Source organism: Oncorhynchus masou, chromosome 33 (genome assembly GCF_036934945.1).
Source record: "Oncorhynchus masou masou isolate Uvic2021 chromosome 33, UVic_Omas_1.1, whole genome shotgun sequence".
In the NCBI taxonomy this organism is placed as follows: domain Eukaryota; kingdom Metazoa; phylum Chordata; class Actinopteri; order Salmoniformes; family Salmonidae; genus Oncorhynchus; species Oncorhynchus masou.
Window position 1 is genome coordinate 41,499,828 of NC_088244.1, and position 18,409 is coordinate 41,518,236.

The 18,409-nt window shown below is 40.3% G+C and overlaps 2 protein-coding genes across 2 annotated transcripts in view; one reads left to right on the plus strand and one right to left on the minus strand.

The window, feature by feature from the left end:
• The first annotated feature begins 320 nt into the window (after positions 1-320).
• Positions 321-1,980, plus strand: LOC135528567 (WAP four-disulfide core domain protein 2-like). Its single transcript, XM_064957740.1, has 4 exons — positions 321-468; positions 833-979; positions 1,252-1,389; positions 1,691-1,980. The coding sequence occupies exons 1-4, from the start codon at positions 366-368 to the stop codon at positions 1,825-1,827; spliced, it is 525 nt and encodes a 174-aa protein (XP_064813812.1). The 5' UTR covers positions 321-365; the 3' UTR covers positions 1,828-1,980.
• A 2,610-nt stretch (positions 1,981-4,590) lies between these two features.
• Positions 4,591-18,409, minus strand: part of LOC135528566 (GPI transamidase component PIG-T-like) — a 37,919-nt gene continuing 24,100 nt past the window's right edge. Inside the window, exons 10-12 of the mRNA XM_064957739.1 lie at positions 18,031-18,196; positions 17,631-17,714; positions 4,591-6,297 (exon numbers count right to left, since the gene is read on the minus strand). Of these exons, the coding sequence (XP_064813811.1) occupies positions 6,048-6,297; positions 17,631-17,714; positions 18,031-18,196 (500 nt within the window). The 3' untranslated portion in view covers positions 4,591-6,047. The remainder of the gene's footprint in view (positions 6,298-17,630; positions 17,715-18,030; positions 18,197-18,409) is intronic.

An 18,409-nucleotide genomic window follows, 5' to 3' on the forward strand; every position in this document is an offset into this window, starting at 1 on the left:
GAATACTTTCTGAAGGCACTGTAATATTAACCAATTTCTTATCTAAGGAAACCACACAAAAACCCTTAGTTTTAGGTTAACAATATTTACTTTTGCTCATGGATTTGGGAAAGGTGAGTCCCTTTCTGTCCAATTATGAATTTATATCCATTTGGGGGACCCCATTTTCCATCTATGAATTATTGTTATTACATGTGACCTTAGCGCGTGTTCGGCTCCGAACTCGGAATGTAAATTGAGGGGCATAGGGACCCTACAGGCGCATTGTTCCCTGTGCGTTCGTCTCTCTTTTGGTCTCTCCCCCTTTTTATGTAATCGATTTGGAGTATTTTCTCCAACAAGTAGACTCCAGTCTTGAAATCAGCATGGAGATGAATTCATCAGCGCTTTGTGCTTTGGCTATTGCTCTGTTGGCAATTGTAGATTTGAAAATAGTCTCTGCTGCTGAAACTGGAGGCAAATCTACAGGTGAGTTGTTCTAATTACTTTGCATTATTTGCCATGAAACAGATTTTTTGAAGTATTGCCTACTACATTTGACTGCGTTGTTGTAGGTGTACCTATGTGGTGAGACACACTAGGCTATAGTTGTGCATAAGCCCATTTGCAACCTATTTTGGTGTTACTTACTAAATATATGACTTTCATTTGCTGGTTGAAAGCATATACAGAGTCTTGTGTGTGAACTAAAAAGCTTCAGTTGAGAGAAAAAATATTAGCTGAAATTGGTTTTTTAACCCATTGCCTCAAGGTTGCTGTGTTACTGCGCAATTACACCGTAATTAACTTGATATGAGGTCTCCACAGTTCACGATTCTTTCTGCTCTCACAGTGCCGACCCTCCAGAAGGCAGGTCACTGCCCACGGCTTCTGAACGTCGTGCCGTCACACAAGGGATGTGTCTGTGACGAGGACTGTCCTGGAGATGACAAGTGCTGTGTGTTTGACTGTGGCGCCGTGTGTGTCCCACCTGCCTTCAGTAAGAACCTGACTGGTTTATTAACAGTGTTCAGAAGGCTGTCATGCATTTTCATGGGTGATATGTGAAAAACATTGATGATTCCTATACTTAGACACAAAAAATACTTGGAGTCTGCATTCTTCCCACAAATGCAAATGCCTATTTATAGTAGGCTATCACACATATGAGATTTTCAGAAAATGGTAGTCCAATTGTATCCATATGTTCATGTCCTTTTGCAGTAAGTTGGGTTCCCTGACATGTCTGCTCTGCAAATTGTGTACCAAAAGCAAAGCCAGGAATGTGCCCTCGCAGACTATGGGGCTCAGGGATGTGTGCGGAGTTCTGTTCCAACGACAGTGACTGCTCCAATGATGAAAAATGCTGCCACAACGGATGTGGGCATGAGTGCATTACACCTTACACAGGTAGGAGATGGTCCCAAAGTGACAGATACGCCCCATCCATTATTGCTGCATTACTCTGGAAACAAGAAAGCTGGGCTAGTTATGTACATGTCATCCACATGGGAAGATCCATTTCATATACTATTTTTAGAGCTGAGACACTTCAGAATTCCCAGAGCCATGTATGTCTATAGAGTCTATATGACCTTGAGCATTGTAATAGTAAGACTTCAAATGGGAACAGTCATTGTAGACAGACAAGTTGTTACTATAGACCAATGTTGCTACAGTATAACTGAACACCTCTTTTCTGTTACCACAGTGAAGCCCGGTCGATGTGCCCTGCCCAAGGGGACCCCTATGTGTGCTGAGTACTGTTACCATGACGGCCAGTGCCCAGAAGAACAGAAGTGTTGCCGGACAACCTGCGGCCACGCCTGCAGCGAGCCATGTTCATAGGAAAGCAAGGTTTGGGTCGGGAGATTAGTGACAATGCTAATAGACTCCTTCTCTTTCAAGAACAAGAATGCTTGTTGGCTTTTTTTTTTAGAGGGGGTGTTTTTTGTTCTTGTTTGTATTCCAATCAATAAAACCATCTGTGTAGCCTTTAAATTCATTCCTGTGCATTTATGACCTTGTTGGTGGAAGTCTTGAGTGTCTGAGATGCCTTTTATGGGTTTTTTATGGCGTCACTGAGCTACAATAACAAATTATGGAACACTCCAAGAATGGAAATTGCTCAAGTATGTACTGGCTGTCCACCAGAGTCAGTACATATACTTCTATTTGACCAGAGATTTGGTCTAAAGAAAAGCTGTAGAAAACCTTCTAGTGTGCTACTACACCTCCCCTAACCTTCAAATCTGCACAGTGTCTATGCTCCCTGCCAAGGTATACCCACTTCCCTGCCTAAACGGACAGAGTTAAGCAGAGCTATTAAACCGGACATGACCATCACTGATTAGGAATGCAGAGGGCTTTTTTGTTCCACTCTAGAGTGCCAAACACATGCAAGAGAGAAAATGACTGGCTGGCAAAGAAAGGGATCTCTGTGTCTGTCTGTTCTGCTGGAACTTGGCAGGAGTTAGACTAAGAATCAGCCGCTCCCTCCCCTACCCTCCACATACACGCACTTCCGTAACTGGGGCAATTGAGATGGAATACAGAAAGTGAACTCCTGGACCTAGGGTGTATTCAGTGATGTGAAACGTTCTGAACATTACAGATAGAAATAGAATGAATAGTGATGACACATTGTCTACTCTATCAGATAGAACAGGGAAATTATCTATTCTTCATGAAACAGAACATTCAAGTAGAAATGTAATGTTACCTTCTACTGAATAGATCCATACTCTATGGCTTGTGATAAAATGTCGTCAGAGGCATCTGTACCCCTTCAGATTTGTCCAGTTTAAAAATATATATTTTTAAATGTTTATTTAAAATAAATGTGTCTCTATGTAATACTATCAATCAAATGTATTTATAATTCCTTTATGTCAGCAGATGTCACAGAAACCCAGCCTAAATCCTCACCTAGCAATTTTATGAAGTTGGCTTCAGCTAGCCCAGATACTGTAGGTTCCCCATCTCCCAACCTCATAACTATCTACCAAGAAGCCTTTTCAGGTTAAGAGTAGCTAGCTTGTCTAACTAACTTAGCTGGCATGCCTTCTGGAAAGGTTGGTAGACTTTAGAAAAACAAGCAATATAACTAAATGTAATGACGAAGACTCACATTTCTTTAAATCTTTTACCAAGATTTTTGCCGAGATGCAGGGTAGCATATTTTGTTTCTTTAAAAAAAAGAACCACCAGTTAGGAGGATAAAGACAGCTCAAGAGCATGCAGAAAGTCTTTAAAATAAAAACATAGAATTAAGCATAATGATTATGGCTCTAGATTGCAGGAGAAAGCGATTTCAGGTATTTGAAAAATGCACAGTTGTCCAACTTCCAGAGCGCCCCGCAGCCATCCTTACGTACTTTGTGCCCCCTCAGATTTTTGGGATGATGATACCCCTGTATGTCGTGAATACTCTTTTGCTATATATTGATACAGTTGATCCATGCTTAGTTGCAGCCAAGTGGTTCCTCATAATTTATTCTCAGGAATCCTCAAGAGTTCTCCTAGCAGTCCAAAAATAATGTTTTAGACTGAGAAGCAGGGATTCACAGCATTCATCAAGGGCACAATTCAACTTTCAATGACACAGGGCTGTATGTATCAACCGAGAGTAGGAGTGCTGATCTAGAATGAGTTTTGACTTGGATCATAATGGATAATATTATATGAACAGGAATGTCCTGATCATAGTCTGAGACAATTGAGATTCACATGGCCCCTCTACAAGCCTCCATGTATTTCTTATTTTAAGGCGAGGCACCACAGGATTAACTTACTTCGTTTGCATCTACTTATCGATTTAGAATTTTGTGGTATTTTTGTACTTAAATTAGTTATTTCAAAAAGTAAATATAAAAATGTCAAAACTTGATGTAAATGTTTATTTGATTTAGTTTATCATACTACCGTCATTTAAATGGACATAAATCCATAATTTCGAAGCTTACTACATTTAGTAATACATCATTCAAAAGCCTTGCCTGGCTACCTATAAACCCCTTGCTCTGGCAAAATATATTCTAGACCATCTGATTGGTCCCAAAAACCGATGGGTTGGGCCAGAGCAGAACACACGTGGGTAAAGCTCAGTTTGAAAATGCATCATTGGCTTTGATACTGTGATTGGTTAGAGACAATTCAATCGCTCATGACTTTGCTTTGTACAACACCCCTCCCTCATTTTGACATCACCCAAAAACAACTTCAATGATTGCAGTCTCAGATTGTATGTAGGGAACAATTGAGCAGCGGAAGACCAGAACTCCGTTTGAGTCGTCAGGAAATTAAAAACCCATTTCGTAGAGAAAGTTACCATCTGGACTATGTGTAGTAACTAACTTTGAAGAGATTGCGATTGGGTCTAATTAGGTGTTTTGCTAAGATAAATTCCTTGTACTGCTCTTTAACTGCCATTTCCCAAAAGTCAGACCTTCCCACATGAAAACATGTTTTTTCTCAGCTTCAGAAGCTTCTGCATTCACCAAATTTTGTGTGGTTATCCTTAGATATATTCTCCAGACTTGTGTAGAGGGAATTGTTGAAATGTTTTATTCTAGATCACATTTTCTAAAAATAAAAAAAACGCACCTAAAATGCATTTTACATATGTGACTTTAGTATTTCACAGACAGAAAGATTAAAACAATATTTATCCACAACACGTCTGGTCCTGGAGTGTCTTAACAAAATGACACCAAATCATTTAGACTGACTTCATCCAGTGTCCAGAAAAACAGATTTGCAGTATATGCAAATGTTCACATATTTAATGAGAGCCTCATTTGCATATTTTAATACAACATTTCAGGAAAGTTGTAATACAAAAAGTATTATGTTTGTGTCTACATTCAACTGGTAAAATTGTGATATGAATAAGGGGGGGGGGAATGTACCTTATTAGGGTGTGGTGACTTGCCTTAAAGCCATTGGATTAAAACAAATGACAAATGTTTGACAAATGACCAGTTTTATAGATGTATTATTTTTTTATATACCCAAGGTTACCCAATATATGTTCACACATTTGAATGTTGTTCAGTAAAATTAATGTATCAAGCACAGTTTAATATACAAAGAACGAGCAGTGTTAAAAAGTAAATGCATGGAGGGTGCTTAGCCTTAGTCAAGTTCCTAATAGAAATGCATGGCAAACTCATCTGTTTAAATGTTGTCTGTTGGGTTTTTGTGCTACAAAGGCTTACCAAAATGTAATGCCAATTAAAGAATACTACAACTTCAAACAGAAATTTGGACAAACGCAAGTTAATATCAACAGTCGTTTCCAGTAGAGATTTTGGGGTTTTCTACAAGTGCAAACGTTTTGACTGGTGCTATAATTAATGAACAAATGTGATACGAAATCCCACGTATCAAAACAAAAGACAGGACAAAAAGACAATGAAAGTTCTGTAAGTCAGTGCATTTAGCATTTCAACATAAATAAGGTTTGTGTTTTTAGTTTATCTCAGTAAAGATTTAAGAGATGAATCTGGAGCCGAAATTTACCAAACGTCTCAGAGTAGGAGTGCTGATTTAGGACCAGTTGTTTACTAGAACACAACGATCCTAGATCAGCACTCATACTCCGAGACGCTTGATACGTACGGCCCCAGATCTCAGAGCAATGGCTTCCTAGTGATCTATAACAGACAATTACTTTTTCCAGGAACCAATATGAGCTTGCTGTGATTCTTGCAGCAATCTGCCCCCACAGAAATCCTGGAGCAAACACTTTGGTTCCTGCCTTAAACATGAAAAATACATTATTCTCTGTTTAACTAGACCAACAGCAGTAGTAGTGCACTGAAGAAAGGCCACCCTTTTTGCTTCTCACGGGCAAGAAAAAGCCTTAACGTCCATCGAATCCATGACACTTCTTTGTTCATCAACTCCTTTATCATTCACAAAACAAACTTAAGAGTAATTTATTTTCTTTGTCGAAGCTTCCAGCACTTAAAGCGTTATCTTCCTGAAACTTACATTCACAGTTCCCAAGTGATGTAGCCACCGACCTCTGCTGTTGTTGTTGTTTAAGTTAGCATTTTGGCTCATCACAGCAGTGGCACACCCCTTAGCCTGCGGATGATGTTGGCTAGCCGTTTGGCCAGGCCCGGACTGGGCTCCTCCACCTGGAAGGTGCGGGTCAGGAGATTGTAGAGGGAACCGTAACCCACGGCCACCACGGTGCAAGTGAGGCAGATAACGTTGTAGGGCATGCTGAAGTCAGGGGTGGGCAGGTTCACCAGCAAGGGCTCCGTGTAGACCCGCATGAAGTAACTGGACTCCTCTTTACAGGGGAAACTGTGAAGAAAGACAAGATGAGGTATGTTTATTGTAAAAAATGTGTTTTTAATATTTAAAATTGAATGCCTTTATTTTTTGCCAATGTAGAGCTTGTGAGATTCCTCTGTAAAGAAAAGTCCTATGCAAATTAAATGTCTTATTACAATAACCTACAGTGGTTCCTCCTTTAAAAGTTGCGTCATACTAGAGTACACCTTGTGTGCTGCCGCAGCATTCTGTGGCACATCATTTAATTCTCAGCCATTTTTTCTGTTACTGCAGGTTATTGCTAGTTTGATCCCCAGATGGCATCTTTGAGAAGCATTTGATAGTATTCCTTATTGGCATTACCAGAGAATTTAAAACCTTTTTTGTAATAACATAGTATATGGGATTGATTAAGAAATTTGGCTTAATTTATTTGATTAATATTATGGTGTTTCTATTCAGAGAAAAATGAAAAACGAAACCCTCAGGGTTTCCGTTAGGATGGAATGGAAAATATGGCATTGTACAACATGATGGTCGGGAGTAGGTGGAGGATTCTAAATGTTTTGCCTTCATTAGACAACTTTGTTCCAATATTTCTGTAAATCAGTGATATTTATTCCCATAGTAATTTGTTATGGATCCATAACTAAATCAACATCTGCATTTGAAAGAGTATTTTTTTATCATTATTTTATTAACGAAATGTGTGTATTTGTTTATTAGGCTACTGTGCAGTCTACAATACATACTGTAGTAAACATTGGAATGTGCCTAATTCCTTACATAAGGGAGAGCAGGCCATGTCTGTACTACAGAATGCAAGGCACGCGTGAGACAGGGGTTCAAATCCATGTTGGGGAGGAAGGAGTATGCTGTCCTTGTAAATAGATATTTGTTCTTACCTGATTCCATATGTGTTATTTCATAGTTGAGACAAAACCGCGACTTGTCAGTCATTTCCGGTCACAACTTGCAGACTTGTTTACGAGTTGCTGTGCGTTTTGTTGCCAACCTATTTTGCTACCTGACAACTTTACAGTTTTTACTTTTTAATTACCGTTTATATTTTTGTTTTTTCCCTCAACTTTTTCCCCCCCCGACGCTTTATCTGGACAAGGTTCGTCAGGACCTCCAACAGCCGAAGCTAAGTAGTAACATTAACATGATGCCTTCTAATTGCAGTCGCTGTACTCATAATATACAGGAGAACGATCGCCTTACGGTGAGGATAGCTGTGCTACAAGCCCAGCTTCAGACGCAATCATTAGGCAAGGGTCATTTCAGTGTAGGAAAGGAAAAAACAGCGTCTGTGCCACCAGTAAGTACAGATAGTAGTATAAATCCCCTGGCACAGTCCCCGCAGCCGGACAACTTTCTCACGGTTTCTGGAAGGAAATGCTGTAGGAATGCTCAACCGGTGTCGCTCATTCAGCCGACAGAAACTTTCAACTGGTTTTCCCCATTAAGCAGCGAGTCGGAGTCAGAGGCCGAGCCTTCTCTGGTCTCTACTCCTCCCGTTACGGGGTCTGAGAAGCCGAAGCTTCCCACCATTAGCTCTGACAAATTGAAAACTCTAGTCATTGGCGACTCCATTACCCACAGTATTAGACTTAAAACGAACCATCCAGCGATCATACACTGTTTACCAGGGGGCAGGGCTACCGACGTTAAGGCTAATCTGAAGATGGTGCTGGCTAAAGCTAAAACTGGCGACTGTAGAGAGTATAGAGATATCGTTATCCACGTCGGCACCAACGATGTTAGGATGAAACAGTCAGAGATCACCAAGCGCAACATAGCTTCTGCGTGTAAATCAGCTAGAAAGATGTGTCGGCATCAAGTAATTGTCTCTGGCCCCCTCCCAGTTAGGGAGAGTGATGAGCTCTACAGCAGTCTCACAACTCAATCGCTGGTTGAAAACTGTTTTCTGCCCCTCCTAAAAGATAGAATTTGTAGATAATTGGCCCTCTTTCTGGGACTCACCCACAAACAGGACCAAGCCTGACCATCCTAGCTGGAGAGGTGCTCTCATCATATCTACCAACATAGACAGGGCTCTATAACTCCTCTAGCTCCACAATGAAATAGGGTGCAGGCCAGGCAGCAGGCTGTTAGCCAGCCTGCCAGCATAGTGGAGTCTGCCACTAGCAGTCAGTGTAGTCAACTCAGCTATCACCATTGAGACCGTGTCTGTGTCTCGACCTAGGTTGGGCAAAACTAAACATGGCGGTGTTCGCCTTAGCAATCTCACTAGGATAAAGACAACCTCCATTCCTGTCATTATTGAAAGAGATCATGATACCTCACATCTCAAAATAGGGCTACTTAATGTTAGATCCCTTACTTCAAAGGCAATTATAGTCAATGAACTAATCACTGATCATAATCTTGATGCGATTGGCCTGACTGAAACATGGCTTAAGCCTGATGAATTTACTATGTTAAATGAGGCCTCACCTCCTGGCTACACTAGTGACCATATCCCCCGTGCATCCCGCAAAGGCGGAGGTGTTGCTAACATTTATGATAGCAAATTTCAATTTACAAAAAAAAGAAAAAAAAAAAAAAAGATGTTTGTGTCTTTTGAGCTTCTAGTCGTGAAATCTATGCAGCCTACTCAATCACTTTTTATAGCTACTGTTTACAGGCCTCCTGGTCCATATACAGCGTTCCTCATCGAGTTCCCTGAATTCCTATCGGACCTTGTAGTCATAGCAGATAATATTCTAATCTTTGGTGACTTTAATATTCACATGGAAAAGTCCACAGACCCACTCCAAAAGGCTTTCGGAGCCATCATCGACTCAGTGGGTTTTGTCCAACATGTCTCTGGACCCACTCACTGTCACAGCCATACTCTGGACCTAGTTTTGTCCCATGGAATAAATATTGTGGATCTTAATGTTTTTCCTCATAATCCTGGACTATCGGACCACCATTTTATTACGTTTGCAATTGCAACAAATAATCTGCTCAGTCCCCAACCAAGGAACATCAAAAGTCGTGCTATAAATTCACAGACAACATAAAGATTCCTTGATGTCCTTCCAGATTCCCTCTGTCTACCCAAGGACGCCAGAGGACAAAAATCAGTTAACCACCTAACTGAGGAACTCAATTTAACCTTGTGCAATACCCTAGATGCAGTTGCACTCCTAAAAACTAAAAACATTTCTCATAAGAAACTAGCTCCCTGGTACACAGAAAATACCCGAGCTCTGAAGCAAGCTTCCAGAAAATTGGAACGGAAATGGCGCCACACCAAACTGGAAGTCTTCCGACTAGCTTGGAAAGACCGTACCGAAGAGCCCTTACTGCTGCTCGATCATCCTATTTTTCTAACTTAATTGAGAAAAATAAGAACAATCCAAAATTCCTTTTTGATACTGTCCCAAAGCCAACTAAAAATCAGCATTCCCCAAGAGAGGATGGCTTTCACTTTAGCAGTGATAAATTCATGAACTTCTTTGAGGAAAAGATTATGATTATTAGAAAGCAAATTACATACTCCTCTTTAAATCTGCATATTCTTTCAAAGCTCAGTTGTCCTGAGTCTGCACAACTCTGCCAGGACCTAGGATCAAGAGAGACGCTCAAGTGTTTTAGTACTATATCTCTTGACACCATGATGAAAATAAAAAGCATCAAAAAAGGTACATAATGACTCTAGCTCTGACTACGAAATGTTGTTCATTCAAGCTGCATACTATAAAAAGCATCAAATATAAAAAGCATCAAAAAAGGTACATAATGACTCTAGCTCTGACTACGAAATGTTGTTCATTCAAGCTGCATACTATAAAAAGCATCAAAAAAGGTACATCAAAAAAAGGTACATAATGACTCTAGCTCTGACTACGAAATGTTGTTCCTTCAAGCTGCATACTAGACCCTATTCCAACTAAACTACTGAAAGAGCTGCTTCCTCTGCTTGGCCCTCCTATGTTGAACATCAAATAAATGGCTCTCTATCCACCGGATGTGTACCAAACTCACTAAAAGTGGCAGTAATAAAGCCTTTCTTGAAAAAGCCAAACCTTGACCCACAAAATATAAAAAACTATCTTCCATTCCTCTCAATTTTTTTTGAAAAGGCTGTTGCGCAGCAACTCACTGCCTTCCTGAAGACTAACAATGTATACGAAATTCTTCAGTCTGGTTTTAGACCCCATCATAGCACTGAGACTGCACTTGTGAAGGTGGTAAATGACATTTTAAAATGGCATCAGACCGAGGCTCTGCATCTGTCCTCGTGCTCCTAGACCTTAGTGCTGCTTTTGATACCATCGATCACCACATTATTTTGGGGAGATTTTAGACCAATTTGGGTTTCCACGGACAAGTTCTGGCCTGGTTTAGATCGTATCTGTCGGAAAGATATGTTTGTCTCTGTGAATGGTTTGTCCTCTGACAAAAACTGTTTTTCGGTGTTCCTCAAGGTTCCGTTTTAGGATCACTATTGTTTTCACTATATATTTTACCTCTTGGGGATGTCATTCGAAAACATAATGTTAACTTACACTGCTATGCGGACGACACACAGCTGTACATTTCAATGAAACATGATGAAGCCCCAAAATTGCCCTTGCTAGAAGCATGTGTTTCAGACATAAGGAAGTGGATGGCTGCAAACTTTCTACTTTTAAATTCAGACAAAACAGAGATGCTTGTTCTAGGTCCCAAGAAACAAAGATCTTCTGTTGAATCTGACAATTAATCTTAATGGTTGTACAGTTGTCTCAAATAAAACTGTGAAGGACCTCGGCGTTACTCTGGACCCTGATCTCTCTTTTGAAGAACATATCAAGACCATTTCAAGGACAGCTTTCTTCCATCTACGTAACATTGCAAAAATCAGAAACTTTGTCCAAAAATGATGCAGAAAAATGTATCCATGCTTTTGTCACTTCAAGGTTAGACTACTGCAATGCTCTGCTTTCCGGCTACCTGGATAAAGCACTAAATAAACTTCAGTTAGTGTTAAATACGGATACTAGAATCCTGACAAGAACCAAAAAAATGCTATCATATTACTCCAGTGCTAGCCTCCCTACACTGGCTTCCTGTCAAAGCAAGGGCTGATTTCAAGGTTTTACTGCTAACCTACAAAGCATTACATGGGCTTGCTCCTACCCATCTCTCTGATTTGGTCCTGCCGTACATACCTACACGTACACTACGGTCACAAGACGCAGGCCTCCTAATTGTCCCTAGAATTTCTAAGCAAACAGCTGGAGGCAGGGCTTTCTCCTATAGAGCTCCATTTTTATGGAACGGTCTGCCTACCCATGTCAGAGACGCAAACTCGGTCTCAACCTTTAAGTCCTTACTGAAGACCCATCTCTTCAGTGGTGTCACAACTTCTGCCAAAGTCGTTGCCTCTCCTTGTTCGGGCGGTGCTCGGCATTCGACGTCACCGGTCTTCTAGCCATCATTGATCCTTTTTTCATTTTCCATTGGTTTTGTCTTGTCTTCCCACACACCTGTTTTCAATCCCATTCATTACCTGTTGTAAATTTAACCCTCTGTTTCCCCTCATGTCTTTGTCAGAGATTGTTTTATTGTCAGTATAGTGCGATTGTTGCATAGGTGCGCGTCGGGTCCTCGTACCCATGTTTGGTTTGTTTGTACATTTATTGTTATGGAGCATACTCGTGGAAATTTATTAAAAGACTCCATTTTACACTCAGTTTGACTCTCCTGTGCCTGACTTCCCTGCCACCTATTACACCTATGCATGACAAGTGGGTCATATGATTGAGTGTAGTCTGGCCCAGGAGTGGGAAGGTAAACGGAAAGGCTCTGGAGCAACGTACCGCCCTTGTTGTCTCTGCATGGCCGGTTCCCCTCTTTCCACTGGGATTCTCTGCCTCTAACCCTATTACAGGGGCTGAGTCACTGGCTTACTGGGGCTCTCTCATGCCGTCCCTGGAAGGGGTGCATCACCTGAGTGGGTTGATTCACTGATGTGGTCATCCTGTCTGGGTTGGCGCCCCCCTTGGGATGTGCCATGGCGGAGATCTTTGTGGGCTATACTCGGCCTTGTCTCAGGATGGTAGGTTGGTGGTTGAAGATATTCCTCTAGTGGTGTGGGGGTTGTGCCTTGGGAAAGTGGGTGGGGTTATATCCTTCCTGTTTGGCCCTGTTCGGGGGTGTCCTCGGATGGGGCCACAGTGTCTCCTGACCCCTCCCGTCTCAGCCTCCAGTATTTATGCTGTAGTAGTTTGTGTCGGGGGGCTAGGGTCAGTTTGTTATATCTGGAGTACTTCTCCTGTCCTATTCGGTGTCCTGTGTGAATTTAAGTGTGCTTTCTTTAATTCTCTTTTTCTTTCTTTCTCTCGGAGGACCTGAGCCATAGGACCATGCCCCAGGACTACCTGACATGATGACTCCTTGCTGTCCCCAGTCCACCTGGCCGTGCTGCTGCTCCAGTTTCAACTGTTCTGCCTTATTATTATTCAACCATGCTGGCCATTTATGAACATTTGAACATCTTGGCCATGTTCTGTTATAATCTCCACCTGGCACAGCCAGAAGAGGACTGGCCACCCCACATAGCCTGGTTCCTCTCTAGGTTTCTTCCTAGGTTTTGGCCTTTCTAGGGAGTTTTTCCTAGCCACCGTGCTTCTACACCTGCATTGCTTGCTGTTTGGGGTTTTAGGCTGGGTTTCTGTACAGCACTTTGAGATATCAGTTGATGTACGAAGGACTATATAAAATAAATTTGATTTGATGTCTTCACTGCTATTCTAAAATGTAGAAAACAGTAAAAAATATAGAAAAATCCTGGAATGAGTAGGTGTGTCCAAACCTTTGACTGGTACTTGCTGGAACAGAAAATGAACGTTGATAGTACAGTATTGGGCTATTTACGAGGAAGGAGTAGACTGTCCTTGTAAATAAGAATTTGTTCATAACTGACTTGCCTAGTTAAAAAAAGGTTACACTCTTGTTAAGGGAATTTTGATCAATGATGACTAATTATGTATACATTTCAATCAGGACTGACTAATCCGAATACTATTATGTTACTATACATGTACTAATCAGAATACTAAATGTTACTGTACATGTATGAGTTTTCATTCTTGATCCCAGTACTGAAAATAATGTGCGTGTGAACGTGGGCAAAAGTTAGAACAATGACGGTCTGTTCCCTGGTACAAATTAATGAACTATCTCCAGACTGTCTAGAATGCTTATCTACACTGACTGACCTTGGCTCTAGGCGAGGAGGGAAGGCTTGAGAGCTATAGGGCCTTTCTACCAGTGTCAAGAAGAGACGGAACATTTAGAAAACGCTGACGTCATTTTCAGGTTATAACCTGTGGTAAAATGTGTATTTACTCATTACTCTCTTGAATAAAAGCTGTTACCTGACTTTAAGACCGGGACTCTGTCCTTTCCTATAAAATAAGGGTCTTACAAATCCTTATGAATTGACAGAGTGTTTAATCTTAATTGGGAATTAAAACAGAGGAATTAAATTCCTTCAACAACTAAGAGCATAACATTTCTGCACCCTAATTTTCGCATTCTTGTCTAACCAAGACCCAAATGGATATTAAGTGAAATATAAACATCCACATTTGAATGTCCTTTTTTCTTGTCATTTTATTTTATTAATGAAAGCATAAAGATGTTGATGAACAAATACTGTAAGAAATGTAACACTTTAGAGTACTTAAGCATCAAATACATTGCAAGATGGGGGATTTTCACACCAGTAGTGGGGTTATAAAAAGTATATTGTCCTGCTAATAGGAAACATTGGCATGATGGGCTACACCTGCTACAGTTGTGATGTCTTCACTATTATTCTACAATGTAGAAAATAGTAAAAATATAGAAAAATCCTTGAATAAGTAGGTTTGTCCAAACCTTTGACTGGTACTTGCTTAATTAATTTGATTAAAATGATGGTGTTTCCATTCCATGAAAAACTGTTAGGATGGAACAGAAAATATGGCACTGTAGTAGCTAGAGGTCGACCGATTATGATTTTTCAACACCGATACCGATTATTGGAGGACCAAAAAAAAGCAGTTACAGATTCAAATCGGCCAATTTTATATATATATAAAATAGAACAATACTGAATGAACACTTATTTTAGCTTAATATAATACATCAATAAAATCAATTTAGTCTCAAATAAATCATGAAACATGTTCAAATTGGTTTAAATAATGCAAAAACAAAGTGTTGGAGAAGTAAAAGTGCAATATGTGCCATGTAAAAAGCTAACGTTTTAGTTCCTCGCTCAGAACATATGAAAGCTGGTGGTTCCTTTTAACATGAGTCTTCAATATTACCAGGTAAGAAGTTTTAGGTTCTAGTTATTATAGGACTATTTCTCTCTATACCATTTGTATTTCATATACCTTGGAATATTGGATGTTCTAATAGGTACTTGAGTATTACCAGCCTAATCTCGGGAGTTGATAGGCTTGAAGTCATAAGAAGCACAGCGAAGACCTGCTGGTAAATGCAGGAAAGTGTTGTTTGAATGAATGCTTACGAGCCTGCTGCTGCCTACCAACGCTCAGTCAGACTGCTCTATCAAATCATAGACTTAATTATAATATAACAACACACAGAAATACGAGCCTTAGGTAATTAATATGGTGTTTATTTTTGTGTCTAAATATTGCTGTTACATTGCACAACCTTCAATGTTATGTCATAATTATGTACAATTCTGCTGCATATACCCTGACTCTGCTTGCACAGAACGCAAGAGAAGTGAAACAATTTTCCAAGTTAAAATAAATCCATGTTAGCAGGCAATATTAACTAAATATGCACATTTAAAAATATATACTTGTGTATTGATTTTAAGAAAGGCATTGATATTTATGGTTAGGTACACATTGGTGCAACGACGGTGCTTTTTTCACGAATGAGCTTGTTAAATCACCCGTTTGGCATAGTAGACTGTGATTCAATGATAAATTAACGGGCACTGCATCAATTATATACAACGCAGGACCATCTAGATAAACTAGTAATATCATCAACCATGTGTAGTGAACTTGTGATTATGTTAAGATTAATTGTTTGTTAATACGTTTAAATGCTAGCTACCACCTTACCTTGGCTCCCTTGTTGCACTCGCATAACAGGTAGTCAGCCTGCCACGCAGTCTCCTCGTGGAGTGCAATGCAATCGGCCATAATCGGTGCCCAAAAATGCAGATTACCGATTGCTATTAAAACTTGAAATCGGCCCTAATTAAATCGGCCATTCCGATTAATCGGTCAACCTCTACACTGCACAACGTGATGTCCGGCAGTACAGTACTGGGCTATTTAGCTAAAGAAAGTGTTGTGCTTGTCTCAGAGCAGCCGAAACAGTACTAAAATAGTTGTAGGCTTTTGCTTCTAACTTCAATATGCTCTTTAAATAAATAAGACCAACAATGTATCTTAAAATATGTTTTCAATGATGTGACTTTCAGCCAATAATTACATTTAGAGGATTTGAGGACTCTATATTAATATCTAAGGGGCATTTTCCGTTAGGATCTGTGAGAATATCTAATCTAATATCTAATATCTTTTTTATCATTATAAATGAATTACTAATAATAAATCTCTGTTTTAAAAGTAAAAATATTTTGGAGATTTAGTTTTCATTTAACCCAGCACGAGCGAGAAAAAGGAAATTCTTGAACATGGGGTGAGACATTCTCACTAATTTGTAAATAAAGCCAGTTATTTAGAATTATTTATTTCTGGAGAAACCTAACTTGATTATTTAGCAGACATCACTTACTTATATTCAGTCAACACATATCTTAAGAATATCATGGAATATTTGAAATGTTCGTTTCTCCATGCTTGTCTCAGAGCAGCGCGAAAAGATGCTGAAGTAAAAGGCCCACAGGGGGAAGGGTATGTACTGTATTCTGTGCCCACACGTGGTATCTCTTCGGTTACACATCCTTGGAATAGCAGAACAGTCCGGGTATCCTTTGCTGTGCCTGGTGAGCAGGTGGTCAAGTTCTGTTGTCAAAAGAGGAATGGAAATGTCTGGGTGAACCGAAAACCTGACGAACCCGCCACGTACTGTATATTGGCTCTTCCTGTAGGAGGTGGAGTTCCTGAGCACACAGGTGTGGCTGGCATGGATTGTGACTCCATCTTGTTCTTTTTCAATGCGTGAGTGAGTCAATGACTATTCAAGCCATTGACTCACTGATGAAGGAAGATGAGTGATCGGCAAAGGCAATCTGTAATCTGCAGGCATCATGGCTCGATAAGAAATGTTATATATACACATTATATATATATTTACAGTTGAAGTCGGAAGTTTACATACACCTTAGCCAAATACATTTAAACTCAGTTTCACAATTCCTGAATCCTAGTAAAAATTCACTGTTTTAGGTCAGGTAGGATCACCATTTTATTTTAAGAATGTGAAATGTCTGAATAATTGTAGTGATTAATTTCAGCTTTTATTTCTTTCATCACATTCCCAGTGGGTCAGAAATTTACATACACTCAATTAGTATTTGGTTGCATTGCCTTCAAATGTTTTGGGTAGCCTTCCACAAGCATCCCACAATAAGTTAGGTGAATTTTGGCCCATCCCTACTGAGAGAGCTGGTGAAACTGAGTCAGGTTTGTAGGCCTCCTTGCTCGCACACGCTTTTTCAGTTCTGCCCACAATGTTCTATAGGATTGAGGTCAGATCTTTGTGATGGCCACTCCAATAGCTTGAATTTGTTGTCCTTAAGCCATTTTTCCACAACTTTGGTAGTATGCTTAGGGTCATTGTCCATTTGGAAGACCCATTAGCGACCAAGCTTTAACTTCCTGACTGATGTCTTGAGATGTTGCTTCAATATATCCACATAATTTCCGTTCCTCATGATGCCATCTATTTTGTGAAGTGCACCCGTCCCTCCTGCAGCAAAGCACCCCCCACAACATGATGCTGCCACCCCCATGCTTCACGGTTGGGATGGTGTTCTTCGGTTTGCAAGCATCCCCCTTTTTCCTCCAAACATAACGATATGATTGGTTATATTAAAACCTTGGGAGCCAAACGCACAATGCGTGCTTTAACTCTCCCTTGTGGTGGTCTGGAGCAATGAAGGTGTACCTCCAAGTCCCGCGGTGTAAGCTCAAAACTTTTAAAGGAGGAACCACTGTATGAGTGTTAGGGGTCAATTCCATTTCAAATCAATGGAATTGAGGAATAGTACACTACTTTTAAAATTGGATTTTATTTGGTGTAATTTCCTTGAGATGAATTCAAATTGCATTACCTCCGGTGATAAACTAACACACTTAAGACAACTACTAGTAAGTGCTCAAACACTACTTAAGAAAAACAGCCTCATTACTCACAAGCTGCTGAAAAGTGGGCATTCCCGAGTGCTGTTGGTATCCATGGCAACGACACTGGGCACAAGAGCGCTGATAACAGAAGACCTGAAGCGAGGGACAAAATTTAATCAGATATCTTCTACTGCAAACCTGAACATCAAGAGACTACAAGCAAGTAGCATCTAAATTTCAGCAATGGCCCCAATCTTCAATCAGAATTGAAGCAAGACAAGAGAAAAGGGCACGTATAAAAGCTGACAGCACTAGGCAAACATGAAAAATGTATTTATACCTAAAATTTCCATCACAGTTTGGATTTCATTAAACAGAGACAGATAGAGTACAGAACTTCACCCATAGCATTGCCCATTTTCAGTTTCTGTAGAAGTGAACATGAATCAAAGTCAAAGTCAAGTGGTACCCGACGTAGAAGCCATGGTTGGGGTCGGGGGTGTACTCGGTCCACTTGAGGAGTGCCCTCTCAAACTGCATGGTCACCTCGGTCACAGAGTTAGGGGGCAGCTGGACCAGCATCTCGAGCAGGTGGGGCCGAAGGCGGTCCTTGGACGGCTGGTAGTGAATGTAGCCTAGGTAGAAAAGAGGGGAGTAAGAGAAATTGTATTTATTTACTCACAACAATGAAAGACAAGTAAAATGATGACTTGGGCTGTTTTTATATATTTTTTTACCTTTATTTAACTAGGCAAGTCATTTAAGAACAAATTATTATTTACAATGACAGCCTACTCGGGAACAGTGGGTTAACTTAACTGCCTTGTTCAGGAGCAGAATGACAGCTT

Bases quoted from the DNA above. Each gene is read 5' to 3' on its own strand.
- LOC135528567 (XM_064957740.1), top strand. From the start codon at position 366: ATGGAGATGAATTCATCAGCGCTTTGTGCTTTGGCTATTGCTCTGTTG. The intron at 469-832 runs GTGAGTTGTTCT...CTGCTCTCACAG, and splicing joins AACTGGAGGCAAATCTACAG to TGCCGACCCTCCAGAAGGCA. The intron at 980-1,251 runs GTAAGAACCTGA...GTGTACCAAAAG, and splicing joins GTGTGTCCCACCTGCCTTCA to CAAAGCCAGGAATGTGCCCT.